The sequence below is a fragment of the Polyodon spathula genome, chromosome 23 (assembly GCF_017654505.1).
Source record: "Polyodon spathula isolate WHYD16114869_AA chromosome 23, ASM1765450v1, whole genome shotgun sequence".
NCBI classification, from domain to species: domain Eukaryota; kingdom Metazoa; phylum Chordata; class Actinopteri; order Acipenseriformes; family Polyodontidae; genus Polyodon; species Polyodon spathula.
This window is the reverse complement of record NC_054556.1, coordinates 482,548-502,850: the sequence shown is the minus strand read 5'-3', so window position 1 is coordinate 502,850 and position 20,303 is coordinate 482,548. Positions and strand designations below refer to the sequence as shown.

The 20,303-nt window shown below is 46.4% G+C and overlaps 1 protein-coding gene across 1 annotated transcript in view; it reads left to right on the top strand.

The window, feature by feature from the left end:
• The first annotated feature begins 8,142 nt into the window (after positions 1-8,142).
• Positions 8,143-20,303, top strand: part of LOC121297894 (collagen alpha-1(VII) chain-like) — a 60,404-nt gene continuing 48,243 nt past the window's right edge. The window contains exons 1-21 of the mRNA XM_041224509.1: positions 8,143-8,168; positions 8,494-8,526; positions 8,664-8,735; positions 9,264-9,323; positions 9,901-9,936; positions 10,327-10,407; positions 12,439-12,474; positions 12,631-12,675; positions 12,959-13,030; positions 13,819-13,863; positions 13,999-14,034; positions 14,546-14,587; positions 15,477-15,557; positions 15,874-15,909; positions 16,170-16,205; positions 18,638-18,718; positions 18,931-18,966; positions 19,131-19,202; positions 19,301-19,345; positions 19,478-19,513; positions 19,761-19,796. Of these exons, the coding sequence (XP_041080443.1) occupies positions 8,670-8,735; positions 9,264-9,323; positions 9,901-9,936; positions 10,327-10,407; positions 12,439-12,474; positions 12,631-12,675; positions 12,959-13,030; positions 13,819-13,863; positions 13,999-14,034; positions 14,546-14,587; positions 15,477-15,557; positions 15,874-15,909; positions 16,170-16,205; positions 18,638-18,718; positions 18,931-18,966; positions 19,131-19,202; positions 19,301-19,345; positions 19,478-19,513; positions 19,761-19,796 (978 nt within the window). The 5' untranslated portion in view covers positions 8,143-8,168; positions 8,494-8,526; positions 8,664-8,669. The remainder of the gene's footprint in view (positions 8,169-8,493; positions 8,527-8,663; positions 8,736-9,263; positions 9,324-9,900; positions 9,937-10,326; positions 10,408-12,438; positions 12,475-12,630; positions 12,676-12,958; positions 13,031-13,818; positions 13,864-13,998; positions 14,035-14,545; positions 14,588-15,476; positions 15,558-15,873; positions 15,910-16,169; positions 16,206-18,637; positions 18,719-18,930; positions 18,967-19,130; positions 19,203-19,300; positions 19,346-19,477; positions 19,514-19,760; positions 19,797-20,303) is intronic.

Here is a 20,303-nt window from a genome sequence, read left to right as displayed (position 1 = left end):
CTGTGGATTGTGGAACTGAGGAGGATCAGCTTCCTAATTAGGTACACATATGATGTTTCATCCATCATCACAGAGCCTGAATGTGTGGGTAGGGGAGAACCCTTCATGTCCTTTGTGTTAATCAGCGGCTACCCTGAAGCACATTCTTACAGGTGTCTCTGAGCTAGGATTGCTTCACTTGGCATCACAACCAGATTCTGCATTGATTGTCGACAATGTATTGAAGGCTCTCAGATCCACAGTGATGAGGTCTCTACACTAGACTGTATTGAAAGTGCTGGCTCTCAGATCCACAGTGATGAGGTCTCTACACTAGACTGTATTGAAAGTGCTGGCTCTCAGATCCACAGTGATGAGGTCTCTACACTAGACTGTATTGAAAGTGCTGGCTCTCAGATCCACAGTGATGAGGTCTCTACACTAGACTGTATTGAAAGTGCTGGCTCTCAGATCCACAGTGATGAGGTCTCTACACTAGACTGTATTGAAAGTGCTGGCTCTCAGATCCACAGTGATGAGGTCTCTACACTAGACTGTATTGAAAGTGCTGGCTCTCAGATCCACAGTGATGAGGTCTCTACACTAGACTGTATTGAAAGTGCTGGCTCTCAGATCCACAGTGATGAGGTCTCTACACTAGACTGTATTGTATTGCTCTCAGAAGTGCTGAGGTCTCTCTGTAGATCCACAGTGATGAGGTCTCTACACTAGACTGTATTGAAAGTGCTGGCTCTCAGATCCACAGTGATGAGGTCTCTACACTAGACTGTATTGAAAGTGCTGGCTCTCAGATCCACAGTGATGAGGTCTCTACACTAGACTGTATTGAAAGTGCTGGCTCTCAGATCCACAGTGATGAGGTCTCTACACTAGACTGTATTGAAAGTGCTGGCTCTCAGATCCACAGTGATGAGGTCTCTACACTAGACTGTATTGAAAGTGCTGGCTCTCAGATCCACAGTGATGAGGTCTCTACACTAGACTGTATTGAAAGTGCTGGCTCTCAGATCCACAGTGATGAGGTCTCTACACTAGACTGTATTGAAAGTGCTGGCTCTCAGATCCACAGTGATGAGGTCTCTACACTAGACTGTATTGAAAGTGCTGGCTCTCAGATCCACAGTGATGAGGTCTCTACACTAGACTGTATTGAAAGTGCTGGCTCTCAGATCCACAGTGATGAGGTCTCTACACTAGACTGTATTGAAAGTGCTGGCTCTCAGATCCACAGTGATGAGGTCTCTACACTAGACTGTATTATGCTGGCTCTCAGATCCACAGTGATGAGGTCTCTACACTAGACTGTATTGAAAGTGCTGGCTCTCAGATCCACAGTGATGAGGTCTCTACACTAGACTGTATTGAAAGTGCTGGCTCTCAGATCCACAGTGATGAGGTCTCTACACTAGACTGTATTGAAAGTGCTGGCTCTCAGATCCACAGTGATGAGGTCTCTACACTAGACTGTATTGAAAGTGCTGGCTCTCAGATCCACAGTGATGAGGTCTCTACACTAGACTGTATTGAAAGTGCTGGCTCTCAGATCCACAGTGATGAGGTCTCTACACTAGACTGTATTGAAAGTGAAATGGCTCTCAGATCCACAGTGATGAGGTCTCTACACTAGACTGTATTGAAAGTGCTGGCTCTCAGATCCACAGTGATGAGGTCTCTACACTAGACTGTATTGAAAGTGCTGGCTCTCAGATCCACAGTGATGAGGTCTCTACACTAGACTGTATTGAAAGTGCTGGCTCTCAGATCCACAGTGATGAGGTCTCTACACTAGACTGTATTGAAAGTGCTGGCTCTCAGATCCACAGTGATGAGGTCTCTACACTAGACTGTATTGAAAGTGCTGGCTCTCAGATCCACAGTGATGAGGTCTCTACACTAGACTGTATTGAAAGTGCTGGCTCTCAGATCCACAGTGATGAGGTCTCTACACTAGACTGTATTGAAAGTGCTGGCTCTCAGATCCACAGTGATGAGGTCTCTACACAGTGATGAGGTCTCTACACTAGACTGTATTGAAAGTGCTGGCTCTCAGATCCACAGTGATGAGGTCTCTACACTAGACTGTATTGAAAGTGCTGGCTCTCAGATCCACAGTGATGAGGTCTCTACACTAGACTGTATTGAAAGTGCTGGCTCTCAGATCCACAGTGATGAGGTCTCTACACTAGACTGTATTGAAAGTGCTGGCTCTCAGATCCACAGTGATGAGGTCTCTACACTAGACTGTATTGAAAGTGCTGGCTCTCAGATCCACAGTGATGAGGTCTCTACACTAGACTGTATTGAAAGTGCTGGCTCTCAGATCCACAGTGATGAGGTCTCTACACTAGACTGTATTGAAAGTGCTGGCTCTCAGATCCACAGTGATGAGGTCTCTACACTAGACTGTATTGAAAGTGCTGGCTCTGATCCACAGTGAAGGTCTCTACACTAGCTGGCTCTCAGATCCACAGTGATGAGGTCTCTACACTAGACTGTATTGAAAGTGCTGGCTCTCAGATCCACAGTGATGAGGTCTCTACACTAGACTGTATTGAAAGTGCTGGCTCTCAGATCCACAGTGATGAGGTCTCTACACTAGACTGTATTGAAGTGCTGGCTCTCAGATCCACAGTGATGAGGTCTCTACACTAGACTGTATTGAAAGTGCTGGCTCTCAGATCCACAGTGATGAGGTCTCTACACTAGACTGTATTGAAAGTGCTGGCTCTCAGATCCACAGTGATGAGGTCTCTACACTAGACTGTATTGAAAGTGCTGGCTCTCAGATCCACAGTGATGAGGTCTCTACACTAGACTGTATTGAAAGTGCTGGCTCTCAGATCCACAGTGATGAGGTCTCTACACTAGACTGTATTGAAAGTGCTGGCTCTCAGATCCACAGTGATGAGGTCTCTACACTAGACTGTATTGAAAGTGCTGGCTCTCAGATCCACAGTGATGAGGTCTCTACACTAGACTGTATTGAAAGTGCTGGCTCTCAGATCCACAGTGATGAGGTCTCTACACTAGACTGTATTGAAAGTGCTGGCTCTCAGATCCACAGTGATGAGGTCTCTACACTAGACTGTATTGAAAGTGCTGGCTCTCAGATCCACAGTGATGAGGTCTCTACACTAGACTGTATTGAAAGTGCTGGCTCTCAGATCCACAGTGATGAGGTCTCTACACTAGACTGTATTGAAAGTGCTGGCTCTCAGATCCACAGTGATGAGGTCTCTACACTAGACTGTATTGAAAGTGCTGGCTCTCAGATCCACAGTGATGAGGTCTCTACACTAGACTGTATTGAAAGTGCTGGCTCTCAGATCCACAGTGATGAGGTCTCTACACTAGACTGTATTGAAAGTGCTGGCTCTCAGATCCACAGTGATGAGGTCTCTACACTAGACTGTATTGAAAGTGCTCTCAGATCCACAGTGATGAGGTCTCTACACTAGACTGTATTGAAAGTGCTGGCTCTCAGATCCACAGTGATGAGGTCTCTACACTAGACTGTATTGAAAGTGCTGGCTCTCAGATCCACAGTGATGAGGTCTCTACACTAGACTGTATTGAAAGTGCTGGCTCTCAGATCCACAGTGATGAGGTCTCTACACTAGACTGTATTGAAAGTGCTGGCTCTCAGATCCACAGTGATGAGGTCTCTACACTAGACTGTATTGAAAGTGCTGGCTCTCAGATCCACAGTGATGAGGTCTCTACACTAGACTGTATTGAAAGTGCTGGCTCTCAGATCCACAGTGATGAGGTCTCTACACTAGACTGTATTGAAAGTGCTGGCTCTCAGATCCACAGTGATGAGGTCTCTACACTAGACTGTATTGAAAGTGCTGGCTCTCAGATCCACAGTGATGAGGTCTCTACACTAGACTGTATTGAAAGTGCTGGCTCTCAGATCCACAGTGATGAGGTCTCTACACTAGACTGTATTGAAAGTGCTGGCTCTCAGATCCACAGTGATGAGGTCTCTACACTAGACTGTATTGAAAGTGCTGGCTCTCAGATCCACAGTGATGAGGTCTCTACACTAGACTGTATTGAAAGTGCTGGCTCTCAGATCCACAGTGATGAGGTCTCTACACTAGACTGTATTGAAAGTGCTGGCTCTCAGAACCACAGTGGGAGTTCTCTACACTAGACTGTATTGAAGGCTCTCAGATCCACAGTGATGAGGTCTCTACACTAGACTGTACTGAAAGTGCTGGCTCTCAGATCCACAGTGATGAGGTCTCTAAACTAGACTGTATTGAAAGTGCTGGCTCTCAGATCCACAGCGATGAGGTCTCTACACTAGACTGTATTGAAAGGCTCTCAGATCCACAGTGATGAGGTCTCTACACTAGACTGTATTGAAAGTGCTGGCTCTCAGATCCACAGTGATGAGGTCTCTACACTAGACTGTATTGAAAGTGCTGGCTCTCAGATCCACAGTGATGAGGTCTCTACACTAGACTGTATTGAAAGTGCTGGCTCTCAGATCCACAGTGATGAGGTCTCTACACTAGACTGTATTGAAAGTGCTGGCTCTCAGATCCACAGTGATGAGGTCTCTACACTAGACTGTATTGAAAGTGCTGGCTCTCAGATCCACAGTGATGAGGTCTCTACACTAGACTGTATTGAAAGTGCTGGCTCTCAGATCCACAGTGATGAGGTCTCTACACTAGACTGTATTGAAAGTGCTGGCTCTCAGATCCACAGTGATGAGGTCTCTACACTAGACTGTATTGAAAGTGCTGGCTCTCAGATCCACAGTGATGAGGTCTCTACACTAGACTGTATTGAAAGTGCTGGCTCTCAGATCCACAGTGATGAGGTCTCTACACTAGACTGTATTGAAAGTGCTGGCTCTCAGATCCACAGTGATGAGGTCTCTACACTAGACTGTATTGAAAGTGCTGGCTCTCAGATCCACAGTGATGAGGTCTCTACACTAGACTGTATTGAAAGTGCTGGCTCTCAGATCCACAGTGATGAGGTCTCTACACTAGACTGTATTGAGGTCTCTACACTAGACTGTATTGAAAGTGCTGGCTCTCAGATCCACAGTGATGAGGTCTCTACACTAGACTGTATTGAAAGTGCTGGCTCTCAGATCCACAGTGATGAGGTCTCTACACTAGACTGTATTGAAAGTGCTGGCTCTCAGATCCACAGTGATGAGGTCTCTACACTAGACTGTATTGAAAGTGCTGGCTCTCAGATCCACAGTGATGAGGTCTCTACACTAGACTGTATTGAAAGTGCTGGCTCTCAGATCCACAGTGATGAGGTCTCTACACTAGACTGTATTGAAAGTGCTGGCTCTCAGATCCACAGTGATGAGGTCTCTACACTAGACTGTAGGTCTCTACACTAGACTGTATTGAAGGCTTCAGATCCACAGTGATGAGGTCTCTACACTAGACTGTATTGGCTCTCAGATCCACAGTGATGAGGTCTCTACACTAGACTGTATTGAAAGTGCTGGCTCTCAGATCCACAGTGATGAGGTCTCTACACTAGACTGTATTGAAAGTGCTGGCTCTCAGATCCACAGTGATGAGGTCTCTACACTAGACTGTATTGAAAGTGCTGGCTCTCAGATCCACAGTGATGAGGTCTCTACACTAGACTGTATTGAAAGTGCTGGCTCTCAGATCCACAGTGATGAGGTCTCTACACTAGACTGTATTGAAAGTGCTGGCTCTCAGATCCACAGTGATGAGGTCTCTACACTAGACTGTATTGAAAGTGCTGGCTCTCAGATCCACAGTGATGAGGTCTCTACACTAGACTGTATTGAAAGTGCTGGCTCTCAGATCCACAGTGATGAGGTCTCTACACTAGACTGTATTGAAAGTGCTGGCTCTCAGATCCACAGTGATGAGGTCTCTACACTAGACTGTATTGAAAGTGCTGGCTCTCAGATCCACAGTGATGAGGTCTCTACACTAGACTGTATTGAAAGTGCTGGCTCTCAGATCCACAGTGATGAGGTCTCTACACTAGACTGTATTGAAAGTGCTGGCTCTCAGATCCACAGTGATGAGGTCTCTACACTAGACTGTATTGAAAGTGCTGGCTCTCAGATCCACAGTGATGAGGTCTCTACACTAGACTGTATTGAAAGTGCTGGCTCTCAGATCCACAGTGATGAGGTCTCTACACTAGACTGTATTGAAAGTGCTGGCTCTCAGATCCACAGTGATGAGGTCTCTACACTAGACTGTATTGAAAGTGCTGGCTCTCAGATCCACAGTGATGAGGTCTCTACACTAGACTGTATTGAAAGTGCTGGCTCTCAGATCCACAGTGATGAGGTCTCTACACTAGACTGTATTGAAAGTGCTGGCTCTCAGATCCACAGTGATGAGGTCTCTACACTAGACTGTATTGAAAGTGCTGGCTCTCAGATCCACAGTGATGAGGTCTCTACACTAGACTGTATTGAAAGTGCTGGCTCTCAGATCCACAGTGATGAGGTCTCTACACTAGACTGTATTGAAAGTGCTGGCTCTCAGATCCACAGTGATGAGGTCTCTACACTAGACTGTATTGAAAGTGCTGGCTCTCAGATCCACAGTGATGAGGTCTCTACACTAGACTGTATTGAAAGTGCTGGCTCTCAGATCCACAGTGATGAGGTCTCTACACTAGACTGTATTGAAAGTGCTGGCTCTCAGATCCACAGTGATGAGGTCTCTACACTAGACTGTATTGAAAGTGCTGGCTCTCAGATCCACAGTGATGAGGTCTCTACACTAGACTGTATTGAAAGTGCTGGCTCTCAGATCCACAGTGATGAGGTCTCTACACTAGACTGTATTGAAAGTGCTGGCTCTCAGATCCACAGTGATGAGGTCTCTACACTAGACTGTAGGCTCTATTGAAAGTGCTGGCTCTCAGATCCACAGTGATGAGGTCTCTACACTAGACTGTATTGAAAGTGCTGGCTCTCAGATCCACAGTGATGAGGTCTCTACACTAGACTGTATTGAAAGTGCTGGCTCTCAGATCCACAGTGATGAGGTCTCTACACTAGACTGTATTGAAAGTGCTGGCTCTCAGATCCACAGTGATGAGGTCTCTACACTAGACTGTATTGAAAGTGCTGGCTCTCAGATCCACAGTGATGAGGTCTCTACACTAGACTGTATTGAAAGTGCTGGCTCTCAGATCCACAGTGATGAGGTCTCTACACTAGACTGTATTGAAAGTGCTGGCTCTCAGATCCACAGTGATGAGGTCTCTACACTAGACTGTATTGAAAGTGCTGGCTCTCAGATCCACAGTGATGAGGTCTCTACACTAGACTGTATTGAAAGTGCTGGCTCTCAGATCCACAGTGATGAGGTCTCTACACTAGACTGTATTGAAAGTGCTGGCTCTCAGATCCACAGTGATGAGGTCTCTACACTAGACTGTATTGATCCAAGTGCTGGCTCTCAGATCCACAGTGATGAGGTCTCTACACTAGACTGTATTGAAAGTGCTGGCTCTCAGATCCACAGTGATGAGGTCTCTACACTAGACTGTATTGAAAGTGCTGGCTCTCAGATCCACAGTGATGAGGTCTCTACACTAGACTGTATTGAAAGTGCTGGCTCTCAGATCCACAGTGATGAGGTCTCTACACTAGACTGTATTGAAAGTGCTGGCTCTCAGATCCACAGTGATGAGGTCTCTACACTAGACTGTATTGAAAGTGCTGGCTCTCAGATCCACAGTGATGAGGTCTCTACACTAGACTGTATTGAAAGTGCTGGCTCTCAGATCCACAGTGATGAGGTCTCTACACTAGACTGTATTGAAAGTGCTGGCTCTCAGATCCACAGTGATGAGGTCTCTACACTAGACTGTATTGAAAGTGCTGGCTCTCAGATCCACAGTGATGAGGTCTCTACACTAGACTGTATTGAAAGTGCTGGCTCTCAGATCCACAGTGATGAGGTCTCTACACTAGACTGTATTGAAAGTGCTGGCTCTCAGATCCACAGTGATGAGGTCTCTACACTAGACTGTATTGAAAGTGCTGGCTCTCAGATCCACAGTGATGAGGTCTCTACACTAGACTGTATTGAAAGTGCTGGCTCTCAGATCCACAGTGATGAGGTCTCTACACTAGACTGTGTTGGAAGGGATCACCCGGGGAACCTGGGAATGCTGTAAGTACATATTTCTGGGAGGCGGTTCAATAAATAACTGGGAGAACTACAGATAATGTTAACAAATATAAAACAACATGAAATGTGATTGCACAGTAAACGCTTACGTTAGCTCTCAGTCGCCTATGGGGTTGGCTTGGGTAAGATTGCATTCAGCCTTGGTCCCTCCTTCATGCAGTCTTGACCAGTCCTCTTGTCAGTGTTGTCTCTGCCCTCTGAATGTGTGCACTGCCATGTTAACAGACCCGGCCCCTCCTCACCTTCTCTTCTGCTTGTAAAGATCAAGTTTGCATCATTTTTAACAAAGTGCTCTCTTTGATTTCAGATTAAAGGATCTCCGGGGAGCAAAGGAGACAAGGTAACTGGGGAAGGTCTCTGACTTGCGTGCGTGTGTATGTGTGTCTGCGTGTGCATGTGCGTGTGCGTGCGTGTGTGTGTTTGTCTGCGTGCATGCGTGCGTGTGCGTGATAGTCACATTCTTTCTCTTTGTTTCAGGGGAGTATGGGGCTCCCGGGCCCAGAGGGTCCCAAAGGTATAAAAGGAGACCCTGCCGAGAAAGGGGAGAAGGTGAGTGGATACCTGTCCATTCACACTGCGTGGGCTGCCCTGGGAGCGCCACATTTTACACACGAGGCTATTTACCACGTTACAGAAACAGCAGGATCGTGCTCTCAGACACAACGCCATGCTTTCATTTCACCTACATATCTAGAGAAGAGCCTCTATAGAGCTGAGAAGAAACTCGGTACAGAAACTCTGTTGAGAGATTCAGAATCTGTGAGGTGCATCTGCCCTTCTGTCTGTCCTTCTTTCCGTGTGTCACACTTTTGTACACATGTGACATCCTTTTTCATGAGGCCGATGGCTCTAACTAAGTGCTGTTGGTTTTGATTGGCTGTGCCCCACAGAGGGGTGTGTGCTTCTCTAACACAGTAAATGAGGTACTGTTCATTTGGGACAGGCACTCCTTGCCATGGCGCTCCATGCATTTGTCTGTATTGGTTCATTTATATAGGTTTGGTGTTATCTGATGTGATGAGAAGCCCCTGAGATTTCCAGCTCCTCTTCTCTGCTCTCTTTGTCGTCTTCTTGCAGGGTTCAGTGGGGTTTGGGATCCCTGGTCAGCCTGGACCCAAAGGAGATTCTGGAGAGAGGGTGAGTGCCACAGCCCAGCCCAGGAAACTCCAGGACTGCAGTCAGTGTGGAGAAGCGGGACCGTTCCTCAGGAGCGTGTCTCGGAGGAGCGGAGCAGCAGAACAATCACATTCATTAAAACCATTTCCCTTGCTGCTGGCCATCATCATTTGGAGTAAAGAATCTGAACACGCAATTAAGTAAAGAAAAATGAATCCCTTCATAAATTCAAGTTCTTATTTACAGCCCTATAGAAAGCAACGTATAAGTCTTTTTTCACAGTCTTGAGATTCTAAACAGAAACTGAAAATCAAATGCTTGTCTACCAGACTGTCAGACGTTTCTTTCGTTACTAAGAAGTCAAAGTAGAGCCAGGTCTTTGACGAAGCCTTCAGGTACTTGACTAAAACTCTGTGAAACGAAGTCAAGCAGACAAACGTTTTGGATATGCCTTCATCTGCTTGACTCAGTTTCCTATAGTCCCAGCACAGATTACCCAGCTGAGCTGGAGATGCCCAGACACAGGACTGGGAAGGAAGGTGCTTGTGTCGAATCTCTTTCTGTAGTAAAGCTGATACTCTGAACTCTTTCTTTTCAGGGAAATACCGGCCTTACTGGAAAACCCGGCGTTAAGGTACGTGATTGATTGATTGACTGAGTGATCAATTTACTGATTGACTTTATTGATCGATCGATTGACTGAGTGATTGATTGTTAGGACACAGGGTAGCAGATACCTCATTACACAGAGAGTTAGGACACAGGGTAGCAGATACCTCATTACACATTGGGTTAGGACACAGGGTAGCAGATACCTCATTACACAGAGACTGGTGAGGGCATGGAAAGTGTTACCTCACCTTGTTGATGCTGAATCTTTGCCATCTTTTAAGATCCTTTAATACACGACTTGACAAAGCTTTGAGATCCGTCAGGGCAAGCACTGGTTGGCTAAATGGCCTTCTCTGTCAGATATTTTCATGTGTTCTTCTGTTCTTCGTGGTCTGTGTCTGCTCCTGTGTAGGGAGACCGTGGAGAGCCTGGAGAGAACGGAGAGCCTGGGAAAGCAGGAACTCCGGGACAGATCGGACTGCGAGGGAAGGAGGTGAGACCCTCTGCATTGCCACTGCAGATCACCGGGGCACTGCAGAGACACTGTCTGCATTGCCACTGCAGATCACCGGGGCACTGCAGGGACACTGTCTGCATTGCCACTGCAGATCACCGGGGCACTGCAGGGACACTGTCTGCATTGCCACTGCAGATCACCGGGGCACTGCAGGGACACTGTCTGCATTGCCACTGCAGATCACCGGGGCACTGCAGGGACACTGTCTGCATTGCCACTGCAGATCACCGGGGCACTGCAGAGACACTGTCTGCATTGCCACTGCAGATCACCGGGGCACTGCAGAGACACTGTCTGCATTGCCACTGCAGATCACCGGGGCACTGCAGGGACACTGTCTGCATTGCCACTGCAGATCACCGGGGCACTGCAGGGACACTGTCTGCATTGCCACTGCAGATCACCGGGGCACTGCAGGGACACTGTCTGCATTGCCACTGCAGATCACCGGGGCACTGCAGGGACACTGTCTGGCATTGCCACTGCAGATCACCGGGGCACTGCAGGGACACTGTCTGCATTGCCACTGCATATCACCGGGGCACTGCAGGGACACTGTCTGCATCGCCACTGCAGATCACCGGGGCACTGCAGGGACACTGTCTGCATTGCCACTGCAGATCACCGGGGCACTGCAGGGACACTGTCTGCATTGCCACTGCAGATCACCGGGGCACTGCAGGGACACTGTCTGCATTGCCACTGCAGATCACCGGGGCACTGCAGGGACACTGTCTCTGCCACTGCAGATCACCGGGGCACTGCAGGTGACACTGTCTGCATTGCCACTGCAGATCACCGGGGCACTGCAGGGACACTGTCTGCATTGCCACTGCAGATCACCGGGGCACTGCAGGGACACTGTCTGCATTGCCACTGCAGATCACCGGGGCACTGCAGACACTGTCTGCATTGCCACTGCAGATCACCGGGGCACTGCAGGGACACTGTCTGCATTGCCACTGCAGATCACCGGGGCACTGCAGGGACACTGTCTGCATTGCCACTGCAGATCACCGGGGCACTGCAGGGACACTGTCTGCATTGCCACTGCAGATCACCGGGGCACTGCAGAGACACTGTCTGCATTGCCACTGCAGATCACCGGGGCACTGCAGGGACACTGTCTGCATTGCCACTGCAGATCACCGGGGCACTGCAGGGACACTGTCTGCATTGCCACTGCAGATCACCGGGGCACTGCAGGGACACTGTCTGCATTGCCACTGCAGATCACCGGGGCACTGCAGGGACACTGTCTGCATTGCCACTGCAGATCACCGGGGCACTGCAGGGACACTGTCTGCATTGCCACTGCAGATCACCGGGGCACTGCAGGGACACTGTCTGCATTGCCACTGCAGATCACCGGGGCACTGCAGAGACACTGTCTGCATTGCCACTGCAGATCACCGGGGCACTGCAGAGACACTGTCTGCATTGCCACTGCAGATTATTGGAATCATGTTACACCACTAGCAATGGTTGGGTCCTTAAATTCAACTTTAGAAATACTAAATGAAACTTAGGAAATTTATTGACAAACATTGCGACCAGAAGTCTTGAAGACATTGAGAACGACTTTGTCAAAACAAGACATTGAGAAAGACTTCTAGTCAAAACAAGACATTGAGATAGACTTCTAGTCAAAACAAGACATTGAGAAAGACTTCTAGTCAAAACAAGACATTGAGATAGACTTCTAGTCAAAACAAGACATTGAGAAAGACTTCTAGTCAAAACAAGACATTGAGATAGACTTCTAGTCAAAACAAGACATTGAGAAAGACTTCTAGTCAAAACAAGACATTGAGATAGACTTCTAGTCAAAACAAGACATTGAGATAGACTTCTAGTCAAAACAAGACATTGAGATAGACTTCTAGTCAAAACGTTTATCATTGAATTTATTAAGTTTCTTTAAGTCGTTCTAAATTCATCCTTGCGGTTGTATGTGAAAGAAGTAGAATGCACCTTTAATTAATTTATGTATTTATTTTATTTCAGGGGGAGAAAGGAGACAAGGGAGACGAAGGAACGCCAGTAAGAGCTCACAATGCATTGATTCTAATTGAGTAATGATGGGAGCTCTTTGTACTGTGTAAATGTTGCTCAAAGAAGACAAGGGTGCAGAATGCAAGTCTCCGGTTTGACGTGTTTCTGTTCTTCAGTCTGGTTTTTGTTTTGTCTCGTTTTCAGGGGGAGTCGGGTTTACCAGGGAAAACCGGAGAGAGAGGTCAGAGGGTATGTTTTTGGTTTACTGCTCACAATGCCTTCCTGCGCTCGTGTTTCTCATTTGATTCCTGGGATATTCCTCTGAATAGATGTATTTGTGCACATTGCTTTGCAGAGCTGCCAGTCTCTCACTGATCAACTTACTGTATCAATCATTGAATAAATAAATGAAAATAATAATATTTCTGTAAGGCATGTCCATACTACTGACTCTGCTAGTTCTCATCTCAGCACTCTGCTCTGATTAGTTAGTTGTCTCCAGGCACGTTCTGATTGGCTGTTTGTATTCCAGGGGTTGCCAGGGCTGGCCGGCAAGGCTGGAGAGAAGGGAGACATGGGAGATCCTGGAGAGCATGGCAGAAATGTAAGTCAAGTCAGAAGTAGCAAGAGTCTCCAAAGAGAATTCAACCAATACTCCCCCCTGTCCACTGCCAGTACTGCAGAGCTGTGCTGTGTAAATCTGCATGAGATTGGGTCATACCTGCTATACTGCAGAGCTGTGCTGTGTAAATCTGCATGAGATTGGGTCATACCTGCTATACTGCAGAGCTGTGCTGTGTAAATCTGCATGAGATTGGGTCATACCTGCTATACTGCAGAGCTGTGCTGTGTAAATCTGCATGAGATTGGGTCATACCTGCTATACTGCAGAGCTGTGCTGTGTAAATCTGCATGAGATTGGGTCATACCTGCTATACTGCAGAGCTGTGCTGTGTAAATCTTATACTGCAGAGCTGTGCTGTTTCCTTTTATTCCTAAAATACTCCAGAACACTTTGAATTCTTTATTGACTGATCTAATACATGTTCCAGCCTATCAACAATTCAAATTGGAATTGAACTTCCACTGGTCTATCTATCTATCTATCTATCTATCACTATATATCCATCACTATATATATAGATATATATTTGATAGGGCTCATCCCAGGATTTTAGTGGGGAATATGAACAGGGAGAGTCTATAATATTGATATTTTCCTAATAGAATCGTTCTGATATATATATATATATATATATATATATATATATATATATATATATATATAATATATATATACTATATATATATAAGTATATATATATATATATATATATAGTATATATATATGATGTTGCAAGTCCTTCATGTTGTCTGTTTTGTGGTTCACAGGGCAGTCCTGGACCGCCGGGGCTGAAAGGAGAACGAGGAGCGCAGGTCAGTGCCTCCCTCCCTGTATCGCCATCACCCCTCTGATCAGACTGCTCCCCTGTGCACACTGCTGTGATGTGTGTTGCGTGGAGACTGTAGACTGCGTACAGAGCATAGTTTAACCCTTTCCTTTCTCTGCAGGGTGCACAGGGACCGCCAGGGCTGCCCGGGAGAGTGGTGAGGAAGCTTTAACCCTTTGTTACCCGTTTAACTGTGGCTGTCGAAGTCGAATTGTATTTACTTTTATAATTCAGCATGTACTGGCTTCGGTCACTTTGCCCGGAGAGATTCAATTGCGTTGAAAAGTATCTTTGGAAGAGGTTGTGCCAGGGATTGGAACCTGTGCACTGAGCTGCATCCACAGGCATTGCAAGAACAAGATCAGCAGTCTGATTGTACAGAGCGCCGCTCACAACAGGGGCATCGCAAAAAAATAAAAGGCAGAAAGCAAACAAGCAAGTGCTGAGCTGAAGGAAGGAAACATTCCCTACTGATCAATCCTCTTTCCTCTGGTGAAGTAGAATTCACTGTCAGGCATGCAGTCCAGCCCCCCCAGTATATAATTCACTGTCAGGCATGCAGTCCAGCCCCCCCACTGTATAATTTACTGTCAGGCATGCAGTCCAGTTGCACAGCCTGAACCTGGCTTGTTAGTGACGGTTCTCTCCATGTTCTCTCCTCTTTGCAGATTGATGTGGAGAGAGGGATCCAGGGGCACAAGGGAGACAAGGTACACGTGTGTTACAGAGTTTAGAGATTGGTAACCCTTAAGAGAGAACTGACGAGACGTCATGTTACAAAAGTGACAACAATGTTCAGAACTTAAGAGATCCCACCTGAAGAAGCGTTCTCTGTTCTGTTGAGATGTCTACTGGAAGGGAAAGTGTCATGTTTTAAGTCAGTCGTGTAACATCATGAAATAAGACTTGGAGCTGGAAGAGCATTCTAGGGAAATATGAATCCAGGCAGTGGATTGGATTACATTTAGATTTTATTAACATATTATCGATGACACCGTGTAACAAATTATTTTTTTTTTTGTTCCTGGGTAGTAAGTGTTATTTCCTAATTGCTTATGCCTCAAAAGTGACTACAAAAGATTCAGAAGTGAGTAGTTTTTCGAGATTTACAATTATACTGTATTACTCACGTCTAAATCTTTTGTTGTCATTTTTGTATTACTTTAGTATAAATACATGTTAATTTGGATTCATATGTTGTTTTTTTCTGACTTTATGTGGAAATAGTGATATTTTGAAATATCACTGTCCTGGTCACAAAAGCAAAGTTTGTGGGGAATAATATCCATTTTCTATACATTTGAGGCATAAGCAATTAGGAAATAACACTTACTACCCAGGAACAAAAATTATGTTACACAGTGTTATCAATGAAAATGGAACGGCTTGACATGAGCTTCATTTTGGGTTCATTTTGTTTGTCATTGTGTTGGGCTGCTAGCTTTCTTGCTGCAGCGTTACAGGGTGTTCTTTCGAGCGTCTGTCTGTTGGGCTGGTCTGCACTTCCCTGGTAATGTGGTACAGCAACCAGGCTGCTGTGCGGCGTGATAGGCTGTGATGTCACTTCCTGTCTTCACTGTCTCTGTTTTACTCTTCCAGGGTGATGCTGGTGACCCCGGAGAGCATGGGGCGAAAGGGGTGAAGGGTGAGGGCGGCCCCCCTGGTCTCGCAGGTGAAAGGGTGCGTCTCACTCTCCATTCCATTCCATTTCTTCCTCTACCCTTGCAATTGTTTTATTCGTCTCTGGAAATTGTCTTTGCAAGTACGAACAGTAAGGGCTCCCCAGACTCTCAAAGCGACATTGTCTGCATTTCTCTCCTGTCTAATGCCCCTGTGTCGTACTCTCTTCTTGTTTCTGCTCAGGTCTTTCTCAGGATTGCAAACTAACCAAAACGTAATCATTTGGACTGACTCTGTTAGAGCGAGCCTGCTCTGTATAAACAGAGTGGGCTTTCTAGATGCGTTGGGTTATTAATTTCTCTGTTTTATTTTCCAGGGTGTTGAAGGCCCCAGAGGGCCACCAGGAGCGAGGGTAAGTGAACCAGACAAGGAAACATTCCACTTCTTCCATTCTCCTTCCTTCTCCTGGTGTCTGTAGACATCAGTTCAGTTATTGCCTTTGGTGGAGGTCTTTGTGACCGTTCTAATACTAGAGTGTGATTTTGCTTGCTCTTTTTGAATGAACAGAACGTTGTAAAAGGTGATGGAATGGGTGTGTGTTTGCCTGTGTCCAGTGAAGGGACCTTGCTCTCCGTACTTCCAGCTTTCTCACTTCATCTTTCTAAATTGCAGGGTGAAAAAGGGGACCGAGGCAGCGCTGGGGAAGCCGTAAGACACCGTTCTTGCTGTTGTTTTTATTGTCATCATCATTATTATTTCTTTTTTTTTACACAGTGCATGCAGTAAAGGAAACCGATTGTATATAAAACTCCCATTTCCACTTTAGTGGAGCTTAATTAGATACGCATGCGCCTTTTCGTTTTAGTAACTTGCAATGGCTGGAATGGAATTGCAGAACCAAAGCCCGGGGCTTAAAAGTAATCATCTGTACGGTCCTTTACAAACATGGCTGACACTTGAACCAATTTCCAGCTGGAAGACAAGCTTGCAGTCCTGTGCTGAAACTAATGTCGGCCATCTTAGTGAAGGAGAGTTCCCAGGGATGAGGGTGGCAAAAAGAAGTGCATTTGAACAATGTACCAGTGAAGGGATCGCCATCACTGCTTATTGGCCACCCCTGCTGTCCTTCATTCTACCGGATCCTGTTCCCAAAACTCCAGATTCCCAGTGGGATGAAGCACAACAGGGCGGGCACAGAGCCTCTGCAATAGCCAATCAGATCATCCTCTGAGTCTAATCATCATATACAGTCAGCACTCGCATGACTGACCCCAGAACATTGTGACTTCAGCGAGGGGTCAGTAACACTGTGACTTCAGCGAGGGGTCAGTAACACTGTGACTTCAGCGAGGGGTCAGTAACACTGACTTCAGCGAGGGGTCAGTAACACTGTGACTTCAGCGAGGGGTCAGTAACACTGACTTCAGCGAGGGGTCAGTAACACTGTGACTTCAGCGAGGGGTCAGTAACACTGTGACTTCAGCGAGGGGTCAGTAACACTGTGACTTCAGCGAGGGGTCAGTAACACTGTGACTTCAGCGAGGGGTCAGTAACACTGTGACTTCAGCGAGGGGTCAGTAACACTGTGACTTCAGCGAGGGGTCAGTAACACTGTGACTTCAGCGAGGGGTCAATAACACTGTGACTTCAGCGAGGGGTCAATAACACTGTGACTTCAGCGAGGGGTCAGTAACACTGTGACTTCAGCGAGGGGTCAGTAACACTGTGACTTCAGCGAGGGGTCAGTAACACTGTGACTTCAGCGAGGGGTCAGTAACACTGTGACTTCAGCGAGGGGTCAGTAACACTGTGACTTCAGCGAGGGGTCAATAACACTGTGACTTCAGCGAGGGGTCAGTAACACTGTGACTTCAGCGAGGGGTCAGTAACACTGACTTCAGCGAGGGGTCAGTAACACTGTGACTTCAGCGAGGGGTCAATAACACTGTGACTTCAGCGAGGGGTCAGTAACACTGTGACTTCAGCGAGGGGTCAGTAACACTGTGACTTCAGCGAGGGGTCAATAACACTGTGACTTCAGCGAGGGGTCAGTAACACTGTGACTTCAGCGAGGGGTCAGTAACACTGTGACTTCAGCGAGGGGTCAGTAACACTGTGACTTCAGCGAGGGGTCCAGTAACACTGTGACTTCAGCGAGGGGTCAATAACACTGACTTCAGCGAGGGGTCAGTAACACTGACTTCAGCGAGGGGTCAGTAACACTGTGACTTCAGCGAGGGTTCAGTAACACTGTGATTTCAGCGAGGGTTAAACGCGTGTGATGCAGATCTGCTCATTTCATTCTGGCCCATTCCAACCTTTGTCTGTTTTTCAGAGAGCACAAAAAAGATACTGAGTCAACAATGCATATCTGAAAGGACTGTGTTTTAAAAGAAGTAGGCTTCCATTTAGATGCACTGTATTGGTTTTGTTGGTACAGTACTATATTTTTAACAGAAGTATTATTTTAATTCAGAACGATATGATTCTGAAAATATCTCTTGCCTAAAGAGACGACACATAGACTGTAATACAGGACATGCTTTTAAATCCAGTGCGTATTGCAGCAGCAGAGTGTAAAATTCCCTGTCAACAACCCGTCAGCAAAATGAAATCAGAACTGAACTGCAGAAAATGTAAAAGGCAATGCAATAGAGCAAAAGATTAAATGAACAAACATCAACACGGTTTCCAGAGTTAAAACAGCATCCTAATGTGAAAATGCAGAAAAAAGTACATCACAGTACCTAAAACTGTTTAATGGTTAACTGCTACCCTAGCTTGTCTTGTTTGCTTTGTTTTGGCTGCATTTCCATCAGAACTATGAAACTATATCAAATAAAAACAATAAAAGACTGATTTGGCAGACAAGAGAAAAAAAACGCGGGCTGTGACGGATATTCAAATAAACTGTAACATTGAAGAGATGGGCTGTGTATCCCAACACTGGTGACGGGAAAGTGCATTCATTTGTTACAGATATATAATGGGGAGGGATGTTATTCTTAATACAAGGTGGTAAAACGCCACTGTCGTGTATCTGGGTAACGGATATCCGAGTGAATGAAAGCTGGACGGTCTGTGTTGCTCTTGGCTGGGCAATGGCAGGGGTCCTGATCAGTGTGTGTTCCTCTCCGCAGGGTGCTCGCGGAGCCCCAGGTCAGGATGGTAGGAATGGACTGGACGGGAAACCAGGAGCTGGCGGACCCCCAGGCCAAAGAGTGAGGACTGCTTGGGGGGGTGAGGGGGACCACTGGGGTACAGCATGGTAAAGTGACACTAGGGTACAGCATGTTAAAGTGACAATAGGGTACACTGTTGCACTCTGTGCTAAAGGCTCACATGTTGTACCTTCCAGGAATAACAACAGCCCTTAAGATCTTTGTCTTTCGGTCTCGGTTGTGACCTTTCTTTCCCTCTCTTTCTCTTTCAGGGTGACCAGGGGAAGCAGGGAGATCCCGGTCGAGATGTGAGTCTCGCTTTCATTCTGCTGTGATTGAATGGTGATCGGATTTTTAAAGCCACTGATTTAGTGTGTGAGATTCTGTGTGTATTTCAGCAATGACCTGCAGTGCTGTCAGTGAGGACCTGTACCTCTCGCTGTTAACCCCTTCCTCCCTGTGTCTCTGTCAGGGTTTGCCAGGAGCGAGGGGGGTGGAGGGTCCTGCAGGGCCAATTGGACTCCCTGGGACTCCGGGCTTACCTGTGAGTACACCTGGGCACCTGGGCACCTGCCTTGTACACCTTTATTAGTTATTGATTTCATCCATTCATTTGATCTGCTGTATGTTTTATAATCCCAGGGTAAAGCAGGAGAGGATGGAAAGCCAGGAATACCTGGAAAGAATGTGAGTTACAAAACATACTGATCAAACTGCTCTGTCAATAGAGCATTCACCTTGCTGCTGTTATTGTCATGAGCCTCCTGTCCAGTGAAGGGGCTCTGCCTGACTGTGTTTGTTTTGTTTGTGTCTCTCCAGGGGGTGGATGGGACCCCAGGCGAGGATGGCAGAAAGGTGGGTCGCGTTTCTGAATGAAAACACAAATTGACTTGGGGGGGTGGGGGGGACGACTTCCCAAACCCACGTGATTTTGAGGAATTAGGAACGATTTTCTCTTTGTGTTGCATCTCTGCAAATGTCAATGTTTAAAATAAGTAAATCTTTGCAGATGAATGGAACAGTTTGTGTTGGTTTCACCTGACTCTTTTTCAGCTGCACCCAATATGTGCCAAAGAGTAACCACAAAACACTTTCTTTGCAGGGAGAGAAGGGAGAATCTGGAGCAGCTGGGAGAGATGTGAGTAGCTCTTTAATGTATAGAAATAATATATAGTAGACCCTGATATTGATGTGATCCAGCCCTCTGAAGTGTCTTTATAATATACAGCACTAGACCCTGATATTGATGAGATCCAGCCCTCTGAAATGTCTTTATAATATACAGCACTAGACCCTGATATTGATGAGATCCAGCCCTCTGAAATGTCTTTATAATATACAGCACTAGACCCTGATATTGATGAGACCCAGCCCTCTGAAATGTCTTTATAATATACAGCGCTAGACCCTGATATTGATGAGATCCAGCCCTCTGAAATGTCTTTATAATATACAGCACTAGACCCTGATATTGATGAGACCCAGCCCTCTGAAATGTCTTTATAATATACAGCGCTAGACCCTGATATTGATGAGATCCAGCCCTCTGAAATGTCTTTATAATATACAGCACTAGACCCTGATATTGATGAGACCCAGCCCTCTGAAATGTCTTTATAATATACAGCACTAGACCCTGATATTG